General features: G+C 36.5%; 1 protein-coding gene across 1 annotated transcript; it reads right to left on the bottom strand.

The window, feature by feature from the left end:
- Nucleotides 1–17,964: 17,964 nt before the first annotated feature.
- LOC141712476 (UPF0057 membrane protein At4g30650-like) lies at nucleotides 17,965–18,750 on the bottom strand. The gene is made up of 2 exons (XM_074515445.1): nucleotides 18,537–18,750; nucleotides 17,965–18,341 (listed from the first exon to the last, which is right to left on the bottom strand). Exons 1-2 carry the CDS (start codon nucleotides 18,624–18,626, stop codon nucleotides 18,216–18,218), a joined length of 216 nt encoding a protein of 71 aa, XP_074371546.1. The 5' UTR covers nucleotides 18,627–18,750; the 3' UTR covers nucleotides 17,965–18,215.
- Between the last annotated feature and the right edge of the window lie 4,671 nt (nucleotides 18,751–23,421).

The raw sequence follows: 23,421 nt of genomic DNA, 5'->3' as shown, positions 1-23,421 counted from the left end.
TTTATTCATCCTCTGGAGGCACATAAACCTTGATAGGTTCACCAACCTTTTCTTTACCCTTGGATCTTGGATCTATCTGCGGTTGTGATCTAGCAAATGTTGCTTCAGTATATGTCCTTTCTTTGATCACAATGCCTTTGAGTTTTGGAAGTGGCTTTTTACCAGAAGCTTCAGATTTAGATGTGACTTTCTCTGATTTAAGCCTGGCTTCTTCTTCCATTAAATTTTCCAAGTCCATTCCTGGATTTTCCTGAAGAAATAACTGTCTTGACATTTCCTCATCAAGATCTAAAAGTTCATCAGAACTTATCCTTTTACCAGCAGCAGAACTTATTCTTTTCCCAGTATCAGAACTTGTCCTGTGACTTGTGATTTCAGCTTTTCTTGATGTGAATCTTCTACCTTGACTATGACCTCTACCCATTCCAGGGTTTCCTTGATCATCTTTTTCATCATCCTTCCCTGTCAGTGTCTTGTCAGTCTTGCATTTGGACTTAATTACTTTCTCCCCCTTTTTGGCATCAGCAGGTAGTAGAAGAGATATAAGCAATTCCACTAAGGATTGGATTTCAGTCAGTTGTGATTGCTGAGAAGCTTGATTTTTCAGAATATCATCAATCTGAGCTTGTTGATGATCTTGAGTCTTCTCAATATAAGCAATCCTGTCAAAGGTAGGTTGGAAGAACTTTTTCTTATCAATTTTCCAAACTTGTTCCTGTTTGATAAATTCTTCCTGAATCTTGTGTAGCTCTGCATGAGTAGTTGAGTGAAGACCTTGTAGATGTTTAGTACTCAATGCAGTGACTCTAAGCTGAGTTTTGAAATCATCAGAATTTAACATTTCATCAGCTTTAGTCAAGTGCTCAGCAAGATGCTTTGCAGTTGGAACACATGAAACTGAGTTCCATTCCTTAGTCCACTCCTGTCCTGCAGGAGTGTCACTCCAAGGTACTGGTGCTTCTCCAGTAACAAACTTCTTAACCAGTTCAGACTTTAGAATAGTCTGTTGAGGAGCATGTCCTGAAGGACCTGCTGCATCAGCATCTGCAGTTGGAGCAGCATCACCAGTATCTCCAGCATTTGCAGCATCAGAACTTAAAGAATCAGTATCTTCTGATAAGACAACAGTGTGAGTAGCAATGAAGGTTTCAGCATCCTCTAATTGCTGATCTGGTTCTAAGTTCTGATCAACAGCCAAATCCTGATGCTCACCTAAAGTCTGATCATCAGCATCATGATGCAGAGAAGGTGTTGTTGATAACTCTGGAGTTTGAACAGCATCAGTAACAGGTGTTGTTGAAGGATTAGTTACAGGTGGAGCTTCTAAAAGAATTACTTCAGGCACAACCAAGTTTTGAACATCAATATCAGTACTTGTTCCTGGATCAACAGGAGACACAGATGGTGTGTTAGCCTTTTCAGAGTCAGCTTCCTGAGATGGAGTTGATGGAGAAGAAGTGACTGGAGCAAATTCCTTGTCTTGTGAGATCAGAGATTCCTGATCCCCTTCCTTAGCTGCTTCCTCTTCATCATCTGAAACTGGCATGTGTGCCCTCTGTTTCTTGTATCTCTTTGTTGATTTGGATTCCTTTGGAGTGTCAGGAACTGTCATTCTTCTAAGCCTCTTGAGAAGCCTAGCTCCCCCAATTCCATAATCCCTCTGAGAAGTCTCTTTCTCAGCTTCACTTACAACAGGTTCTGAAGAAGGAACCTGTTCCTCAGTATCAGATTCATCTCTCAAGGCAATCCTCCTTCTCTTTTGAGGTCTTTGAGCAACAGTCTTTGTCCTCTTTGGCTTGGAGGATGAAGGCTTCACAGTAGGTGCTGAGGATGAGGGTTGAACAGTCTGTGAAGTGGAGAGATAGGATTTGAGATATGTCATGAGGGTAGGTTGAGTAGAATGAGTGGTAGGTGCTGAGGATGATGGTTTTTGGATGTTTGTTGTTGGTTGGACATCAGAGTAAACAGATCTATAAGTATCAGGATCAGCATTTACTAGGATCTGTTTTACAGACTGAGGAATCTGTAATGGTCTAACCACTGATTTCTTAGTGTCAGCATTTACCAGGTCATTAAAGTAGCGTTTTGCAACTTTAAAAGGTGTGGTTGAGGAACTGACTAATTGAGGTTCATCAGTACAAAAAGTATAACTAAGTTGACAGAATCTAGCAAAATAGACAACATTCCTATCCTCTATCATCCTATCCCCAATAAAACCAATTATACCAATTACAAAATCAAAATGAGTTTGATTGATAATAGCATACCCGATGTGCTGACTCAGAATTGGGATAGCATCAAAATTTGAACATTTGTTCCCAAAAGCTTTGGTGATGCAGTCGAAGAAGAAGCTCCATTCTCTTCTGATATAAGCCCGTTTCAACTGGCCAAGTTTTGCCAAACTTCTTTCATATCCCAAATTAGCCATTAACTCCTGAAGAGCTGATTCCTCTGGAATTGAAAAAGTACACTCTTCTGGGAGATGTAGAGCCCTGCGTATTGTACCAGGAGTAACTGCATAAGATGAATCACCCACTTCGAAAACAATACTGGGAGTGCCATGTTTACCACCATCATCAAAGTGCCCAGTCCGCCAAAACGTCAGAACTTGTTGGCTCGAAAAGACTGAAGGCTGGGTTAATGCATACCCAATCTCACTGTATGCAAGAAGATCTTGCACAAAATGCAATTCAGATGGAGCTTCAGCATGATCAAGAATTGCAGCATAGTTGTTTGGAACAAACTTAGCTCCATCAATGATTAAATCCTTAGGTGCCATGTGAAAAATTTAGATAAAAAAGTGCCTGTTAGGTGTTTGATAAAATGTCTGTATGAAAAACCAACGTGAGAAGATGAGAGAAACTGAGAGTAAAAGCAAGTAGAGAGAAAAAAATATGAAGGAAATAAAAGATTAAAGAAATCCTCTCTCTGTCGTACTTATACTCTGAAAAAAAATGTTACCGTTGGACACCTGTCAGACATGCAGTAATAACGGATAGTTACTGGGCTCGAGAAAACAGTAATTATTACTTACCCACTCGCCTATTTTCAAGGGAAAAAAAACCGTTCCACTTACCCAGATATGCCATTAATTAAGGTGAAACAGTTTTAATTCAAAATTGAAGCCGTTCCCACTTATGGAATTATTTTTCACTGCAACATTAATATTCTGAAAATAAGTCAACTGAAAATGACCAAGATAAATCATATGAATAAGTACTGATAAAGGAAAGTCAGAACTTAAATTTAAACAGAATTTATATGGTCATCAGAATATCAATCAGGATTTATCAATGCATTACAAAAAATCTTAGAGACAAAATCTTGAAACAAAAACAAATTTCATTAATATATCAAGTGAATACATTCATGAAATTGAGATTACATCAGAATTTATACAAGATTTCCCTAAGGTGCTAAACCTAACATCAACAGCCTTAGTCCTAGCTAAGAAGCCTGACAAAGCTGATGATGAAGAAAAACAGGAAGAAGACGAGATTAAATCATTTCTTCTTCCTACTCTCGACAAACAGAATGGCGAGTCGGATGATTCGCTCTTGCTGGTGGAGAGCTTCCAGCCTTTCCTCCTCCAATCGCTCCAGATGGCGATGGTAATCCATATAGAAGAACAGGAGGTGGGTCAGTACCTCCTGTGGGACAGAGTCCCATATCTCCTCAGGAATGGCCGTGACGTGCCATTCCTGCTGCTAGTCGGCACAGCTTAGCTCCATATTGAAGTTTTGGTAGTTCAAAAACATGTTGTATCTGACCATTGCGTTTTTGAAAGAAAAAGTATGAAGGTAAGTTTGTGAGAAAGAATTTGATGGGAAGGCTAATGTGAAGTGGCTGCTTATATAGGCAAGAGAATGCCAGGAGACGTAAAAGTATTTAATGCTGACAGGTAGAATTAATTCTACCTCGTCTCCCCAGACTTTGAAAAAAGAATAACATTCATTGGAAGGAGAAAAAAAATGGTTGAATGCGCACAAGAAACAAGTAAAAGTGGACTGTTTAAGTACGAATACCATTAACCCTAACCATAGTGACTATTAATCTTCCACTTCAACATATTCTAGTTTGAACCGAGACTGTTATTAAATTTTATCCACAGATAAGCCAAGTAAAGAATTAAACTGTAATATCAGAACTTAGACTTATATCAGAACTTAACAGTCATCAGAACATAATTTCTTAACTCGAAAAAGGAATGCCTATCTAAGTAAATCCTCATACAAGTTCTGAGTTATACTCTTCAGAACTTAATCGTCGGAATATGCAACCAGAACTTGTCCTCAGAGTTAGTGCATAATGACACAATGACTGTTTATCTAAAACAACATAGACCACCACAGTAATTTTCATCATTCAGATGGAGTGATTAGTGTGTGCATTAAGCTAAATTCCAGACAAGGAGTAAAGTCTGATTCACTTCAGTACATCTTAGAAATAAGGCATAACTAAAATTTTGATAAAGAGCTGTCATTATCCTGAATACCTATTGATGAATGAGTTCATGCTTGAGTCCACCTCAGCTGTTTTTTGCTAATTTTATGCATCTTTTTAAATTCTATTTTACAGTGGCTTCTCAGTGTAAGTGAGTCACGACTGCTTATCAGAATTTATGCTATTATCAGAGTATTTCTCCAGTAATCATAGAGTGTGAAAAGTCACCAAGAAAATATTTTGCTTTTCTAATGCATATTTACTTAATACCAGCAATGCACTTGGGTCGTCCCTTCCACATTTTTACTCTAGATCTCAAAGGAGTACCTGATTTTATTCTTTGATCCATTTTGCTTTTTCTTTTGATAAGTGAGGTGTATCAGCACTTAGTACATTCAGCAGTTTTACTAGTATCAGAACTTAACAGATGAGTAGCATTATTTTAATTTGTGACTTAGTAATAAGATAAACAAAGTAAACTCAACTAAGCTCAATTATCAGAATTTGCTTGTGACATAAGATTTCCACAGAAATAATTACTTCTTATATGGGATCATCTGTTTATTGAAGACTACTAGGTCAGTATATAGCACAGTTATCCTCATAGGATTGAATAGTTACTTAAACAGACATAGCACTTATCAGAGTTTAGAAACATATATCAGACAACAATCAGTACTTGAACGCATATTTCAATTAATCACAGAATACACAAAGAGATTACATGCTGTAAATACTGATCATAAAGTCGAATGAAACAGAACAAAACTAGACAGATTTAGAAAAAGAACCTGAAACCATTCCAAGTTCATTTACCAATCTTGTAAAAGTGGCTTCACACAGTGGTTTTGTGAAGATATCTGCTAGTTGTTGATCTGTTGGAACAAAGTGCAATTCCACTGTACCTTCATCCACATGTTCCCTTATGAAGTGGTACCTGATGCTGATGTGCTTTGTCATAGAGTGTTGAACTGGATTACCTGTCATAGCAATAGCACTTTGATTATCACAGTAAATAGGGATTTTGAAATAAGTTAACCCATAATCCAGTAACTGATTCTTCATCCAAAGAATCTGTGCACAACAGCTTCCTGCAGCAATATACTCTGCTTCTGCAGTTGATGTGGAAATTGACTTTTGTTTCTTGCTGAACCAAGAAACCAATCTGCCTCCAAGAAATTGGCAGCTTCCACTTGTGCTTTTCCTGTCAATTTTGCAACCTGCAAAATCTGCATCTGAGTAACCTATTAGTTTAAAATCTGATTCTCTAGGATACCACAATCCCAGATCAGCTGTTCCTTTAAGATACTTAAAGATTCTTTTCACAGCTGTTAAGTGAGGTTCTCTTGGATCTGCTTGAAATCTTGCACAAAGACAGGTAGCATACATGATATCAGGTCTACTAGTAGTTAGATAGAGTAGAGAGCCAATCATACCTCTGTAATCAGTAATATCTACTGATTTACCAGTATCCTTATCCAGTTTTGTTGCAGTGGCCATTGGAGTGGATGCACTTGAACAATCTTGCATTCCGAATTTCTCTAGCAAGTTTCTGGTGTACTTAGTTTGACAAATAAAAGTACCTTCTTCATTCTGCTTGACTTGAAGGCCTAGAAAATAGCTAAGATCCCCCATCATACTCATCTGATATCTTGACTGCATCAGTTTGGCAAACTTCTTGCAAAGTCTGTCATTTGTAGACCCAAAAATGATATCATCAACATAAATCTGGACGAGAAGTAAGTCCTTTCCATGGTTGAGGTAGAACAGTATTTTGTCTATTGTTCCTCTGTTGAATCCACTTTCCAGAAGAAACTGAGCTAAAGTCTCATACCATACTCTAGGAGCTTGCTTAAGTCCATAAAGTGCTTTATCAAGCCTGTAGACATAATCTGGATATTTGGAATCTACAAAGCCTGGAGGTTGTTCAACATATACTTCCTCCTCCAATTCTCCATTGAGAAAAGCACTTTTCACATCCATTTGAAAGACAGTAAACTTTTTGTGAGCAGCATAAGCCAAAAATATCCTTATGGCTTCTAACCTAGCAACTGGTGCAAATGTTTCATCATAGTCAATTCCCTCATGTTGAGAATATCCTTTTGCAACCAGCCTTGCCTTATTCCTTGTAATTATGCCATCACTGTCGGTTTTGTTTCTGAATACCCACTTTGTACCAACAACAGATCTATTCTTTGGTCTTGGCACTGGGGTCCAGACTTTGTTTCTTTCAAACTCATTTAACTCTTCCTGCATTGCTTGCATCCAATCAGCATCTTGAAGAGCTTCTTCCACTTTCTTTGGCTCAGTCTGAGAGAGAAAAGAATTGTAAAGACATTCATTTGAAGTACCTGTTCTAGTTCTGACACCTGCATCAGGATTTCCAATTATCAAATCAGGTGTATGTAACTTTGTCCACTTCCTTGCAGATGGAAGGTTTTCTCTAGAACTGGATGCTCCCCCATGATCCATGCTGTCTTCATTTTCATTTTCTGATGCTCCCCCTGAAACTATGCTCTCTGAGTTGGATTCTTCAGAATTTAGATTTTCAGCACTATCAGAACTTGGCTTATCAGAACTTGACGAATCAGAACTTGAAGAGCCAGATGTATGTTCTGATGTTTCTTGAGATGTGGTAGGATATTGAGTATGCTCCCCCTGCATTGGTGCATCTTCCTTTGACGTAGTCACCACAGTTTCAATAACATCAGAGTTTAATCCATCAGAGTTTACAGTATCAGGACTTAGACTGTCAGGATTTTCAGTATCAGAATTTGAGTCTTCATTTTCAAATCTCAGCTGATCATGATCAATGAAATCTTCAAGACCAGTAATCTTCTTGTCATCAAAAGAGACATTGATAGATTCCATGACCACTTTTGTTCTCAAATTATAGACTCTGAAGGCTTTTGTGGAAAGTGGATATCCAACAAAGATTCCTTCATCAGCTTTTAGATCAAACTTGGATAGCTGTTCAGGATGAGTCTTGAGAACAAAACACTTGCATCCAAATACATGAAAGTACTTCAGATTTGGCTTCTTTTTCTTCACCATCTCATATGGTGTTTTTCCATGCTTGTTAATAAGTGTTGCATTTTGAGTAAAACAAGCAGTCTGCACAGCTTCAGCCCAGAAATAGGTTGGAAGCTTTGCTTCTTCAAGCATTGTACGTGCAGCTTCAATGAGAGTTCTATTCTTCCTTTCAACAACTCTATTTTGCTGTGGAGTTCCAGGAGCAGAAAATTCCTGCTTTATTCCATGGTTTTTGCAGAACTCTTCCATCATCAAATTCTTGAACTCAGTGCCATTATCACTTCTTAAGATTTTCACAGAATCTTTGAGCAATTTATCCAGATGTTTGACATGATCAATCAAGATAGATGCAGTTTCACTTTTTGTGTGCAAGAAATACACCCATGTGTATCTGGTGAACTCATCCACTATGACCAACGCATACTTCTTCTTTGCAATAGACATGACATTCACTGGACCAAATAGATCAACATGTAATAGATGATAAGGCTCAAGAATTGATGATTCAGTCTTGCTCTTGAATGAAGATTTTCTTTGTTTGGCCTTCTGACATGAATTACAAAGACCATCAGGAGCAAATACTGACTTTGGCAATCCTCTCACAAGATCTTTCTTGACCAGTTCATTTATATTGTTGAAATTTAAATGAGAGAGTTTCTTGTGCCAATTCCAGCTTTCTTCAATTGATGCTCTACTCATCAGACATATTGCAGAACCGTTAGTACTTGTTGAAAGCTTAGCTTCATAAATGTTACCACGCCTGTATCCTTTCAGAATAACTTTGCCTTTAGATTTACTCACAATTTCACAGTGTTCTTCAAAGAAATCAACATGATAACCTCTGTCACAGATTTGACTTATACTCAGCAGATTGTGTTTAAGTCCTGAGACCAGAGCTACTTCTTTAATTATGACATTCCCAAGATTGATATTGCCATATCCCAATGTTTTTCCAATATTGCCATCTCCATAGGAAATACTTGGGCCAGCTTTCTCCACAAAGTCTGATAGCAGGGCCTTATTTCTAGTCATATGTCCTGAACATCCACTGTCTAGAACTAGAATATTTTTCTTGTTGCCCTTCAATCACAAAGACCACTAATTATTAGTTTTAAGGACCCAGACTTGCTTGGATCCTTTGGTCTTATTAAGTTTGTTAACATTTGCAGCGGATTTAGCATCAGAGTTTATGTTAACATTTTTCTTTTCAGAACTTACATTATCAGACTTTGAATCAGAATTTACACTAGAAGGAACAATGGAAACTTTCTTCAAAGAAGGTTTTATTTGATAATAATCATAGTACAAACTATGATATTCCTTACAAGTATAAATGGAATGTCATAAACTACCACAATGAAAACAAGGATTTTGTGGTTTGTATCTAACAGACTGACTCTTAACTCCTGATTTTGAAGGTAAGGAGTTAATATTCTTATTCTTCCTGCAAAAAGAAGCCAGATGATTAGAACTTCCACAGTTATGACATGTTTTCCTAGGAGCATCAGGAACAGGTTTATAATTATTGCTTTTATTCACACCTTCCTTTCCATTCCTATTTTTCCTAGGTGATTTTACCTTGTTTGCATTCTTAACATCTTTCAGCTTATGCTTAAGCTGCTTCTTTATCATTAAGCCTATGTTTACTTCAGCTGTCTTTTCCTGTTTTAGTTTGTCAGAAGTTAATTCCTCTTTAACTTCTAATTTCTCATTTTCAGACTTTACAGTTACAAACTTAACAGGTTTTAACTTTGGCTTTTACTTAACAACAGGCTTAATTTCTTCAGTTCCTTTATCATTCTTATCCTCTCCATAACCTAAGCCCTCTTTCCAGTTTCCACTACTTAGCAAATTTTGAGTTGTTTTGCCAGAATTAGTCCAAGTTCTGATAATCTCTCTTTCCTTTTCTAACTCAGTTTTTAGAGATTCATTCATTTTTAGCACTTCATCCCTAACATAGAAAGCATCATCTCTATCCTTCTGAGTTTGATGAAAGATGACTAACTCTTTTTCTAAGAAATCATTTCTTTTCTTAAAAGCAAGATTTTCAGAAGTTAATCTTTCACATGTTAAAGTTTGATCTCTATAACTAACAAACATGGTTTTAAGATATCTTCTCAACTCATTAATATCATCAGTATGAAAAGCATAACTAGTCTGAGGTACCTTTGTTTCAGCAGCTTCAGAACTGCTCTCAGCACTTTCTTTATCAGCATTTGCCATTAATGCATAGTTCTCCTCACTTTCAGAGTCTGAGGTGTCTGTCCAGCTTTTCTGCTTTGTGACAAGAGCCTTGCCTTTGTCACCCTTTACCTTTTTGCAAACAGGAGATATGTGGCCTTTCTCACCACAGTTATAGCATTTAACATTGTTATAATCTCCTCTTTCAGACTTTCCACCCCTGCCTTTAGATCTTTTGAAATTCTTCTTATCATAACTTATACCTTTCCTGGAAAACTTCTTTCCCTTCCTGAACTTCCTGTATGCAATCTTTGTGATTCCTTTCACCATAAGAGCACACAGCTTCATCATCTCCTCATCAGCATCAGTCTCAGGCAAGCTTTCAGAATCTGAGTCATCATCACTTTCAGAACTTGATGACTCAGTATCAGACTTTATAACAAGAGCTTTACCCTTGTCTTTCCTTGAGGAAGCTGCTTTGGGGGATTCTTCTTCAGCCTTAAGAGCAACTGTCCTTGACTTTCCTCATTTCCTATTGCTTCTTTGTTCCATCTCAAGTTCATGAGTCTTGAGCATTCCATAGATTTCAACAAGAGTTGTTTCATCAAGATTGTAGTTGTCTTTTATTGTTGTTGCCTTTAAATCCCAGCATTCAGGAAGAGCTAACAGGAATTTAAGGTTTGAATCTTCAAGATCATACTCTTTATCAACCAATGACAAATCATTCAAAAGTTTGACAAATCTATCATATAAATCATTCAATGACTCATTAGTCTTTGAGTCAAAGTGTTCATACTCTTGAGTGAGTATTGTCTTCCTGTTCTTCTTAATTGTGTCAGTTCCCTGACACCTTGTTTCCAGAGCATCCCATATCTCCTTAGCAGTCTTGCAGTTGATTACCCTGTTTGACATTACATTATCAATGGCACTATGCAGTAAGTGTCGTACCTTAGCATCCTTAGCAATTGATGTTATATCTTCAGCAGTATAATCACTCTTTTCCTTTGGTACAGTCTTTGTTGCTTCACCTGCAACAGCAAGCTTGGTTGGTTTGTGAGGCTCTTCCTTGATTCTATCAAGGTATTCTGGATTTGTTGCTTCCAGGAACATGGTCATCCTTACCTTCCATATGGGATATTCAGATGGTCTCAGTATGGGAACTCTGATGGTCTCATACCGACTCTGAATTTGTGTCTTTGGTGGTTCCTCAGTTTTGGTAGGCTTAGTTGGAGTTTCTGTGTCAGACATGATTGTGTTTGGATCTTTAACTGTATGTGTGTTAACAGATAGGCTCTGATACCACTTGATAGGTCACACACACTGTAGAGGGGGTGAATACAGTGTATAATACAATCAAATCGAACTTTAAAATCTTAAGTAACAGAAAACAAACTTTATTGAAACAATAAACTCTGTTACAGTATGGAACTGTTACCTCTCAGTGATGAACAAATATCACGAGAGCTGCTCGGGTTACAATGAATAATCTTCTCGAATATAATAACACTTATAGTGTAAACCCTATGTCTGTGTTTATATACTACACAGTTACAAGATAATCGCTAATTGATATGGAATATAATTCTGCTTCCTAAAATATATCAATCAGATATCTTTTCTTCCAAGTATTCCATTCTTCACGGAACTCCTTCTTCATGCATATCTCTTCTTATGTTTATCTTGATCTTCTTTCCTTTAATCAGCTACTGTCCTTATCTGATCGTCCTTCAGCACTTAAGTTCTGATATCTAACTTCTGATGATTATCTCCTAATAATATAAGTACTGATATCCTTAAGTCCTGACTTCCAGTATAAGTATTGATCAACGGTTAAGTACTGATTTGTCCTGTTAAATAAGATCTGAAATCTAAACATAAATTATATTAGCCATGACATTATCAAATATATCTAACATATGTAATTCACAGTTTTTGACTTGTGACTTGATCTTTTTATTTTTCCTTTCTGACGAGCTTCACAGACTTCAACTTGAGCAAACTCAAATTTTGGCATGTCTCTCACCAACTCTTTCTTGACCATAGTGTTGATAGCCTTATAATTTAGATGTGAGAGTTTCTTATGCCATAACTTGCTTTGCTCTATGGATGCTTTGGTGTAGAAGCAACAAATTTCATTCTCATTTGTTGAGTCCAAGTCTGCAACAAACAAGCTTCCTTTCCTTGCTCCTTTCAGAGCAACTTCATTGGTTTTCTTGTTGATGAAAATACATTCTTCTTTGTCAAATAGAACTTTAAAACCTTTTTCTGCAAACTGGCTGACACTGAGAAGATTTACTTCAAAACCAGCTACCAATGCTACATCATCAATGACAATATTTCTATAAATAATCTTGCCATGTCCCATTGTGAATCCTTTGTTGTTGTCTCCAAAGGTCACCAAAGGGCCAGCCTTCTCCTCAAACTGTGATAGCAGGGCCTTATCACCTGTCATATGCCTGGAACATGCACTGTCTATGATCCATATGACCTTCTTCATTTTGCCCTGCACACAATGAGTTTTAAGTATGTTTAGCAACCAAAGCAGTGTTGGGTACTTTCTTCTTGTTAACTGATTTAGCAGAAGTAGAGTTAGAAGTTTCAGAAAGAATAGCATTCATAGATGTTTGTGCATTTTCCCTTGCAGCTGTAGACCCAATACTGACTTCTTTGAGATCTACTCTTAGCTTGTGGTAACTTTTCATTACTTTTAAGTTATAGGGAATGTAGTCAAACTTATCACAAAATGAATAGGGATCGTTTGCCTTGGCTTCATTATACTTGCAGGCTCCTTCGACTGGCTTGCTAACAACCTTTTTACAAAGGTGAGTTAGGTGATTCACAGAGCCACACTTTTCACATTTCTTTCTTAGAGTATCTGCAACATAAGCAAAATTGTTGCTTTTGTTTATCCCAATTTTCCCATTTCTATTCTTCTTCTTCTTTCTTGCATCTTCAATTTTTATTTCCTTGACAGGTATCTTGGAATCTTGGTTATCCATGAGCTTCTTTTCAACTTTGGAAGTTTGAGTTGTTTCTCCATTTTTCTTCTCATTGTCTTCATCATCAATTTCTTGCTTTATGATCAACTCTTCTTCACTGAAATCTACTTCACGTGCTTTGAACATAGGTGAGCCAACCTTTTTCAGCATAGCTGGAACATCTTCATTTTCATTTGCTTTCCCTTTTTCACCTACAGCTTTCTTCTTGTTGTTCAAGGCATCATAATCAAGACCAATAGCAATATTTGCACATGGCTTGTTCTTTTCATGGTATTGTCCAACCAACTCAGATGCATTTCTGAAAGATTTGAACTTGACTTCATTCTTTTCTAGCTTTTCCTTTAACACGGATTCAATCTCATTTGCACAATTGAGCTTGTTCTTTTGATATGCATTTTATTGTTTTACAGCTTCAAGCTCTATCAACAACAATTCAATTTCTTGTTTCTCATTTTTAAGCTTCTCATTTATCTTTGTCAGTCTGCTAACCTCTTCATTAGCAGCAACCATACTTGTATGAATGTGAAACATTTATGTGCTCATCCTTTCAACAGTTTCCTTATATTGACTCACATTTAAATCAATGGTGGTAAGTGTCGGTGCCTGTATTTTTGATGAGGATGACTCTCCTTGCTCCAAGGTCATAAGTGCATAATTTTCAACTTCCTCATCTTCATCATTATCAGAATCATCCCAACTCTTTCCCTCTGCAATATAGGCTTTGCTTTGTTGTTTCTTCAGAAGAGCTTAATTCTTTGCTTCCAGTTCAAGATAAGCTTTATCTTTCTTTGTTTTCTTGGGTTTCCTGCATTCTGTAGCAAAATGGCGTAGCTCATCACAGTTATAGCACCTTATTTTTTATCTGTCAACAGATCCAATTTTGTAACAATTTTGCCTGTCAGATGTGTACTTCCCTTTTCCTTTCCAGCTGATGTCTTTGTTGAATGATTATCCTTTACCCTTGAAGAATCTTGGATTCTTTACTCTAATGTTAGAGAACTCTCTTTCCAAATAGGCCATTGACTGATCTAGCTCATCAAGTTCATCCAAGGTTTATAACTCATCTTCTTCCAATTCCAGTATGACTTGTTCATGTGACTCATTATTTCTTTGCTCACTTGTTGAGACAACTGAAGTCTGGGATCTTGGCTCATCATTAGAGGTCTGGATTTTATTGACAATTAGAGCACTTGATCCATCTACAACGTGCCCTTGACCATCCCTTTAATGACTTCCTTTGAATTATTTCTAATTCATATGTTTTTAAGATTCCATATAGAACTTCCAGAGTCATTCTACTCAAATCTCTCCCTTCTCTGATTGCTGAAATTTTCTGTTTCAAATGGTCAAGGAGTATGAGCAAAAACTTCAAGTTCACTTCCTCAGCTTCATAGTATTTTTCATGCAGGTGCAAGTCATTAATTAGCTTGTTAAACCTTTCAAACACAACAGTAATACTTTCGTTTGGCTTAGCCATAAAACCCTCATACCATGAAATCAGTATCCTTCTTTGATTTGACCTAACTTCCTTAGTTTCTTCATAAAGTATTTCAATCTTCTCCTAGATCCGTTTAGCAGTATCACAGTTGACAATGTTATTGTACATTAAATTGTCAAGTGACTCTATTAAGATCGACTGCAAGCCACTATCTAGGGAGACTTTTTCTTTCTCAGGCTCAGTGTACTCTGAAGGGTCTTTATGAGTATAATGAGCTAGGATGACCATATCTCCATCTGTAGATTCATCAACTTTTACCATAGGAGTGAAAGGCCCATTTTGAGGATCTAAATATATAATGGATTGGCCATCCTGATAAACATCAATATTTTCTTTTTCCATAGAGTATAGTTAGTCTTATCAAAAGTAGGGATTTTGATTCTACTGATTTTCTGTGTGTTCATTCTTCCAAGATGTTGAATCTGTTTACTTTCAGATTTTGCTCTAATACCACTTGTTAGATAATGAATCACACACGGGGGGTGAATGTGTTTTAGTGTTATTCTGCTTCTCTTGAATTGTTTATGGTGGTGAACAAAGTAAATTAAATCTTGTGGTGAAATGTGTTAATACTTAAATCAAATAAGAACAGTGGACACAGATCTTTCAAAACTCACTTAATTTTATATTAAAAATTAAGAATGTTTTGCTACAAAATTTCTAGGCTCTTTGTTGATAAAGAGCTTAGCTTCTTTCTTGAAAGAATACAAGTTCTTTCTTATCTAAATTGTTACTTCTAAACAAAGCATCTAATATTTACTTTATAGAACAGTAAACACTGATTATTACATAACATGCAACAACATGTACTAAACCCTATTTTTGGATAACCAAATCTTTCGATTTATGGCTTAGTGTGACTTTACTTTGCCAGTTAATCTTGGCATTTGATCTTGTACTCTTCAAGCCGCTTTTTTAGACTTGTCAATCCAACTGATTAGATTGTTTGTTGCTTGATAATCTTGGATATTGAACTGGTCTGCATTTTGTACTTTGAGTTTTACCTCGAGATCTCCAGTTTTGTATATAGAAAACTTGACATCTCGATAAGTATATTGGCTTATTGAGATATTTAATCACTCTATAGATGTTTTGACTTATCAAAGTCTCTGAGTTCTCTATAAGAGAATTTGGCTTGTCGAGATCTCACAACTTCATGTCTTCACTTTGACTTATCGATAACTCTGAGTTCTCTAGTGACAAATAGACTTATCGATATCTCATAGTTCTTTAGTGAATAAATGACTTGTCGATATCTCCAATCTTCATGTCTTCAAATTGGCTTGTCGATATCTCTGAGTTCTCTAATAGCTTTTCCTGACTTGTCAATAAGTCATTCTGGAGTTCTCGAATGACTTCTCTATAATACTTAATCTGTGACTTGTAGAGATCTTGACTTAGAATATTTTTCCCAAAACAAATTTATTCAACTCCAAGCTTCTTCACAATTCTTCTGAGACATGATTTTCTTGATCTTCTTCCAGATAGAATTTTTAGGCTTGATACTGTTTACAGAGAAAGACTTCAGTCTGCCCTTGAACATTTTTACAGACTTAAGAATTACAATACATAATGCAAACATAGATTATTATACAACTTACTTATGGTTGTCATATTGATTTAGTCTTGTTAATGTACAGACATGTCTTGCACAACATTAAATGCAATACATCGTAGGCTTACACTAAAAATATGCACTGCAATTAGTGTAGGTGAGAGGTGCACTAAAATTACTGTGCACTGGCCACTGTGATGTGCATATTTCATATTCCAGGTGTACTAGAGAGCTTGAATTCAGAAGGTTTCGAGGTTATGTTACTTTACTTCTTTCCGTTTATATATTGATTTTTATTTTTAATATTTGTCAATTTTCTAACTGAAACCGAACCAATTATAACTGAACCCGTGTTTTTTAAACCGGATCCGAATCCGAACCGGCGGTTGCGATTTTTAATTTTAGAAACCGAAAATATATGGTTGCGGTTCCGGTTTTATACGAAAACCGAATTGAAACGGACCATGCTCTCCCCTAACCCACGGAGTTTATTTCTATATTTTGTAATTTGCGGATTATATAATTTTACTTTACTTTCGATCTTGTGTTTTGTCATTTTTTTTAAAAAAAATGATTAAAGTATATTGATCCGAAGACTTTCAAAATGATAGACAAATTTATATGTACATTATTTCATTCATAAATTTAAATACACATTTCGTTATACATATTATGGTCCTGATGTGCGAAAATAGGTATTTTGGTCAAATTAAGATGACATGGGTATTTTTGAGACTCCAGTTCATGAGCATGAAAGGGAGTACACTATTGTTTGGCAACATGATCTTTCAGGATTTTATACAGTTAAAAATGCCTATAGATTAATTTAGCGAAGGAACGGATGGTATAACATGAATGCAAGGTTCAAGGTCATAATGCAACTTTGGAAAATCAAGGCTCCCCCTTGAGCTCTCAATGTAGTTTGGAGAGCTCTGACAGACTGTCTACCAACATTAATGCAGTTGTATCATAAACGTGTCGAGGTAGTTACTACTTTCCTTGTCTGTTTAGGAGATAAAAAATTAATTTTTCATAGCTTGGTATTATGTCCGTTTGCGATGAGCTGCTGGAATGGGTCTTATCCAGGAATTCAAACCTCCTAGATACAAGTTTTCGGGGACTGGTTGGAGGACATGTTTACAAAATATAATCATAATTAATTTGTTGATATTGTGACTTTGTGTTGGGCATTACGGAGGGCAAAAATGATGTGGTTTGGGAAAGGAAATACTCGTAGGTGAATAGGGTTATAGTTTCAACAAAGCAGTACGTTTTACAATGGAATTATGTTCAGGTAAATTGTTATAATGCTATATCTGATTTCAGCGTTAAGAGGATGGAGCTATCACTTGGGTAAACCCTAAAGGGAACTCAATAAAGGTAACAGTTGATGTTGCTCTGTTTGCGGTTAGAAGGGAATATGGTCTGGGAATGGTGGCTCGAGATTCTGATGGGTTCTCGGTGGCAGCAAAGATGAAGTGCTATCCCGTGGTGATGACCGCAAAGTATGCAGAAGTGTTAGCAATCAAAGAAATCAAAGAAGTATTGTCCTGGATTAAAATCAAGGTTGGCAGGAGGTGATTCTAGAATCAGACTGTTTGGCAGTCGTGCAAGCAGTTCGAAACAACGGGGAGATAAGATCAAGTTTTGGCCAGGTGGTGGTAGGTTGTCGTTGGGAGCTCCGAGATTTAAACAATATTTCCTTGTTATTTATTAAACGATCTGTAAATGTAGTTGCTCATTATTATGCAAGAACGTCTTATAGATATCCTGATCGTACCTTTGATAGAAGTGATGTCCATATTAAATTTCATGATTGTTTATATTCAGAAAATTCTCTCAGGTTTTGTCAAAAAAAAAAATGACCGGCGAATCTCGATAACAATAAAACCGGTCGGTAGGTTGATAAAATATTATTAGTAGATTTTCATTCATATTTATTTCTATACAGAAATATAAGAGCAAGTACGGTAAAATAATTATTCATATTTTTAAATTGAAATCCAAGGAATGAGAATGATGAAAGCAAAAAAATTGTTCAACTTAAATCTCCCACAACATCTGTTCTACTTTTTTTTTCGTCTTGTATATTGAAGTTTAATCGTAAAAACTTAGTAAAAAAAGTTTAATAAAAAAAAGACATGTTTTACTGTGTGATTAAACCGGGGGGTGGTTAACTCATTGGGGTAACTCAATTTGTGCACCACGGTCAACCGACTTGAAATCGCACCAGCTAGACCAGAGACTCTCCCAAATAAGTAACAAGAATCATATTACAGGATGAGTCTTCAAATTGCTCACTTGACATGACAACAAACAACCAGTATTAGGATTCAACAGGAGATTGTCAACACACTAAAAACTTGTTCCAATTGCTCATCAAACAGAGCCAAAGTACATTATTAGTTTACAGACAAACAGATACAAACAAGACATTTTGAATTGCATAAAACTGATTGATAGATTCAAACACAAAACATAAAACAACAACAAGTTGTTGACGGAGCTAAGCAACAGCAGTGTAATGGTCACGATCCGTGTCACGGTGAGTAAAGAGAATAGCGTAGAGTGCGTATATGATCCCAGGGATGTACCCTAATATTGTCAGCACCAAGCATATCAAGAACTCTACCTGCAGTAACTCATCATATATTATTCAAATGTTACCTGTAATGCATATATATATGTAATAATACATCTACACAGAGTCATAAACCACTGGTTAAAGCAAAAGCGTTCGATTCTCGGTCATCCAATCACTTAATAGCCACATACCGATATGCATAATTTACGAAGAAAATACAGATGAATTTGGAAAAGAACTTACGGAGCAACAGCCAGTTTTGAGGCAGACACCGAGGGGAGGGAGCAAGATGGCAATAATGATTTCGCAGAAGAGTGCTAGTCCCGAACTCATGTTTACGCTTCAAGAGGAAGATCCGGGAGTGTCGGCCTATATAACCTTGCTTCTGTCAAATGTTTATTTTTATATTATATCTTCTACTTCCCCCTCGACCCTTATCTTTATATTTTCTTTTATTTCATATAATGTGTATGTGTCCTTATATTTTTTTAAATTAACGGTGTGGATTCATACAGCTATTCATGGGGACCTTGTGTAGTCGGCAGCGTACCAAAATATCTCTCATCTCTCACCACATCCTGCTTCGTGTTATTTGTTCTCTTTTTCCTTTTTTTTAGTCATTTTGCATAAACCCTTTGGATTTGAACCCCGAAAAAAAAAAGAAAATTTAGAGATAAATATTATAAATTAAAATTATTAAAATAAATTAATATATTACACAATATCTACTTTTTCATTTCATCCAATTGTATACAATTATTTTCAAGACTTGACACTTATTTCGACAAAACAAAACAAATTTAAACTATAATATGCTGGGACAGCTCAATGGGAGTGTCAGATCTCAAGGTCACGTGTCCAATTTGAGTTGATCCACTTTCCCTGCAAATACTTTTTTTTAGCATTTGTATTGAAAAGAGAACACAATACTCCTACCACTATTACCTCTGTTCACTGTTTGCACGTATTTCGAAATTTTTATAAAATATACTTTCATAATATTTTTTTCAAATTTTTTTTAATAAAAGTTTAAAAATAAAACTTTAATACAAAAAAATAATAATTTAAAAATATATTATAAAACTATATTTCAAACGAATATTGAAAAGCGTGCCAAAAAATGATGTATAGAATCTAATAAAACAGAGAGTATATATTATAGCCCCTGGGTTCCCAAAATTTTGCGTGAACGAGATTTAAAGTCTATAAACAGGATTGGGCTTTATTGACATGAACTGTGATATATTTTAATATAAATTTGATTCAAAAAATTATGATTCTGGAGATATATGTGCTAAAGTGGAAGATTCTTAGATTAGTTAGAACTGGGAAATGTAGTTCTGGCGAAGATACTAAGATACTAAGAACAGGTGAGGTGCTAAAAGCACCTGAAAGGCTAGAAAGGATGTTGAGGTGTTAATGCAGAAGCACCTCTGATGGCAGAATTAGTGTTTAACTGGGGTTGTACCTCCTAAAACAAAGGAGAACGACTCATATCTTCATGTGATGAATTTTTAATAGAATTAAAGGATAAATACGTGTTTTAATGATAATCATGTCTCAGTTATGGATTAAATTAGGTTTCTAAGTGTCCAGCCGCACTTGGATACTTTAAATTCACTTGTAAACAGTTGGAACGGCTGTGGGAACTAGTTTGGCTTATAAAAACGTAGATTATGATCAAGTAATGGAGTCCAACCCTAGAGAACTATATTGAACTTGATAACTATATATAGGGTATGTAGGCAATGGGCAAAAGGGTCTGAATATTCACTTTATACACAAATTGTCACGTGTAACCATTGTGATTATTTTTCATGTATATCTGGACGGAATTCAGAAGGTATTTCTCAGTCATTTTGCTTGATTATTTGTTGATTCAGTTCATATTTTATACAATATTCCAACTTTATTTCTGCAATCGTACCACTATTTACAACTGTAGCAGCCACATTTTCACTCAAAAATTAAAGGTGATTCAGTTATTTAGGCATAATTATCCCGGGATGTTATAATCAGTTTATTACCGTAACATTTTTGGCGCTAGAAGGAGGGGCACTCTTAATATCTTTTTTGAGAGAGGAAGGTGTCGGACAATTCCGACGAGAAACAAACACCGAGAAGGGATCAAAATGGCAATAATGGCAATCCCAGTGGAGAAGTTACCAACAAGGATATCCTGTATCACTTGCAACAGATGAGCAATAGGATTGGGTTCTTGGAGAAAAAGTCCACGAGGTAAAGCACACGGATCAGGAAGCAGAAACCCGTGGGAAAGCATGGTGTCAGCATGATTGAGTTTAGAGGTACTTAAAGCACCTATCCTTTCCGGCCATTTTCCTGAGTCCGTTTTCACCAAGACCGTAACACATGCACACTATTGCCATATCCTTAATTTTACACGTTTTACCTATTTTACCAAGACCTTTACCTCTATCAACTGCTTGAGGTTCAACTTCGAGACTGAAGTTCAAACCTGATAACCTTTACCTCCATCAACAGCTTAGGGTTTAGCTATGCGGATGAAGCTCAAACCCGATGATCATAACCTCCATCAGCATTTTGGGGTTGAGCTTCGCGCCTGAAGCCCATATTGACCTATCCAGATGGTCTTTACATTCATCAGCAGGTGAGGGTACGGCTTCACATCTGAAGCCCACATGGACCTATATTTCGGTTGTTCCAGGTCGAAATTAACATAAAAAACCTCTTTTCCGACCATTTAACCCATGCACACCAAAGCCATATCCTTAATTTTACACGTTTTTACCTTCTTTTTTTATGAGCCATGATATCTCCTTTGATTCATCACCTTTTTTGGCATACTTTCTTGAGAGGTTGATTTTCCTTCTCGTATGCGGACCGATTCACAAAATCCTTACTAGAGACATCGTTTTTGGGCTCATTTTAAAGATTACCACAGTTGTTCTTTGAGGTACGACCATCGCCGAACATCCTTCCTCTCTAAAGATGATATTCATCCCCTCCTTCTAACAGCAAAAAAGTTGTAAGAGAAATTTGGTTACAACACCCGTAATTACCGTGCTGAAATAACTTAATAGTCATTGGTTCTCAGACTTAGAGCTGTTATTGCAATCGTGACTATGGTGGTGCGGATGCGGTAACGTGGTTGAAAGTGTATGGTATTTTAGAGTTGAATTGACAAAGATAATATGTACTGGTGACAGAGAAAGTCCTTCTCAGTCCGGCCAAAAGTACTCGGAAAATGATCACCATGATTACACGTACCAATTCGCGTAAATTGTGAAAATCCGAACATTTTGCCAATTACCTACATACCCTTTATATATGGATCAAGCCCAATGTAGTTCAATAAGGTTGGACTCGTGTCCTTGAGCAACAAGTTACGTTGCTGATAACCCATAAAAGTGTTTGCGTTATTCCAGCTATGTCCCAGGTGGGCTTCCGGTGTTCATGTGTAACAGGTATACGCATGGACACCTAAGATTGAAAAAAATCCATTATTTATGATGATTATTTGTGAATTGATGTATATATCATATAATTATATGTACTTATCACGTTTGGAGTGATAGAGTTTGAGTATGAAGTAATTCCTTGATTGTCAAGCGATTCTCTAAAATTATAGGAAGGTACAGTCCATGTCCAGCACTGATATCGTGACAGGGAGTACGCAAGAGCACCTGCACATGTACTTTGTCATCATAATAGAGTTTAGTGGTACTTAAAGCACCTACCCTGCCCTCATGAAACTTCTCATGGTGCACAACAACACTTATTACACACCTGAAGGCCACATGGACCTATATTTCAGCTGTTCCAGGTCAAAATTAACATAAACAAACCTCCTTCCCGACCATTTTCCTTAGTCCTTTTTCACCAAGACGGTAACCCATGCACACTGAAGCCATATATATCCTTAATTTTACACGTTTTTACCTATTTTTTTCGGTGAGCCATGATATCTCTTTTGATTCATCACCTTTGTGGGCATACTTTCTTGAGAGGTCGATTTTCCTTCTCGTATGCGGACTCGATTCATAAAATCCTTACTTTAGACATCGTTCTTGGGCTCATTTTCAAGATTACCACAATTGTTCTTTGAGGTACGACCATCGCCGAACATCTTTCATCTCTAAAAATGATAATGATCCCCTCCTTTTAGCATCAAAATAGTTGTAAGAGAAATTTGGTTACAACACCTGTGATTACCGTGCTGAAATAACTTAATAGTCCTTGGTTCTCAGACTTAGAGCTGTTATTGCAACCGTGACTGTGGTGGTGCGGATGTAGTAACGTGGCTGAAAGTGTATGGTATTTTGGTGCGGAATTGACAAAGATAATATGTACTAGTAACTGAGATAGTCCTTCTCAGTCCGACCAAAATTACTTGAAAAATTATCATTATGATTATACGTGGCAATTCGCGTAGATAGTGAAAATCCGAACCTTTTGTCAATTGCCTACATACCCTTTATATATGGATCAAGCCCAGTGTAGTTCAATAGGGTTGGACTCCTGTCCTTGAGCAACAAGTTACGTTGCTGATAACCCATGAAAGTGTTTGTGTTATTCCAACTATGTCCCACGTGGGCTTCTGGGGTCCATGCGTAATAGGTATATGCATGGACACCTAAGATTGAAAAAATCTATTATTTATGATGATTATCTTTGAATTGATGTATATATTCTCTTAAATTATAGGAAGGTACAGTCCATGTCCACCACTGAATCGTAAGAGGGGGTACACAAGAGCACCTGCACATGTACTTTGTCAGCATAATAATAGAGTTTAGAGGTACTTAAAGCACCTATCCTGCCCTCTTCTCCTAGTGCACAACACTTATTGTGATCATATTTATTGTTAGCCGGACCCCTAAAGGGGAACTCCAGTTCCATGTAAGCACCTCGAGGTTCATACGCTCGATAGAATCCCGGTTTAAGGACTTCAGGTTCGCACCAAAACCTCATCATATTTTAACTACCCATTTTTAAGAGCCCAAGTTATACTAAAATCATTGTCATTCGATGTCAAATAAGCTCAAACTCCTTATGTGCCTTAAATCGAGTCAATGGAAAATTTTGGGTACAACAAAAACTATATAACTATATGTCATTTTCCTAATGTCAATCATTACGAAATAAT

Source organism: Apium graveolens, chromosome 3, assembly GCF_009905375.1.
Source record: "Apium graveolens cultivar Ventura chromosome 3, ASM990537v1, whole genome shotgun sequence".
Classification (NCBI taxonomy): Eukaryota; Viridiplantae; Streptophyta; class Magnoliopsida; order Apiales; family Apiaceae; genus Apium; species Apium graveolens.
This window is presented reverse-complemented; position numbering and strand designations above follow the sequence as displayed.

What these genes read in the sequence shown, in the direction of transcription:
- LOC141712476 (XM_074515445.1), bottom strand. Translation starts at nt 18,626, where the DNA reads ATGAGTTCGGGACTAGCACTCTTCTGCGAAATCATTATTGCCATCTTG. An exon ending in TCAAAACTGGCTGTTGCTCC is followed by an intron (nt 18,342 to 18,536) that starts GTAAGTTCTTTT and finishes GAGTTACTGCAG; the next exon opens with GTAGAGTTCTTGATATGCTT.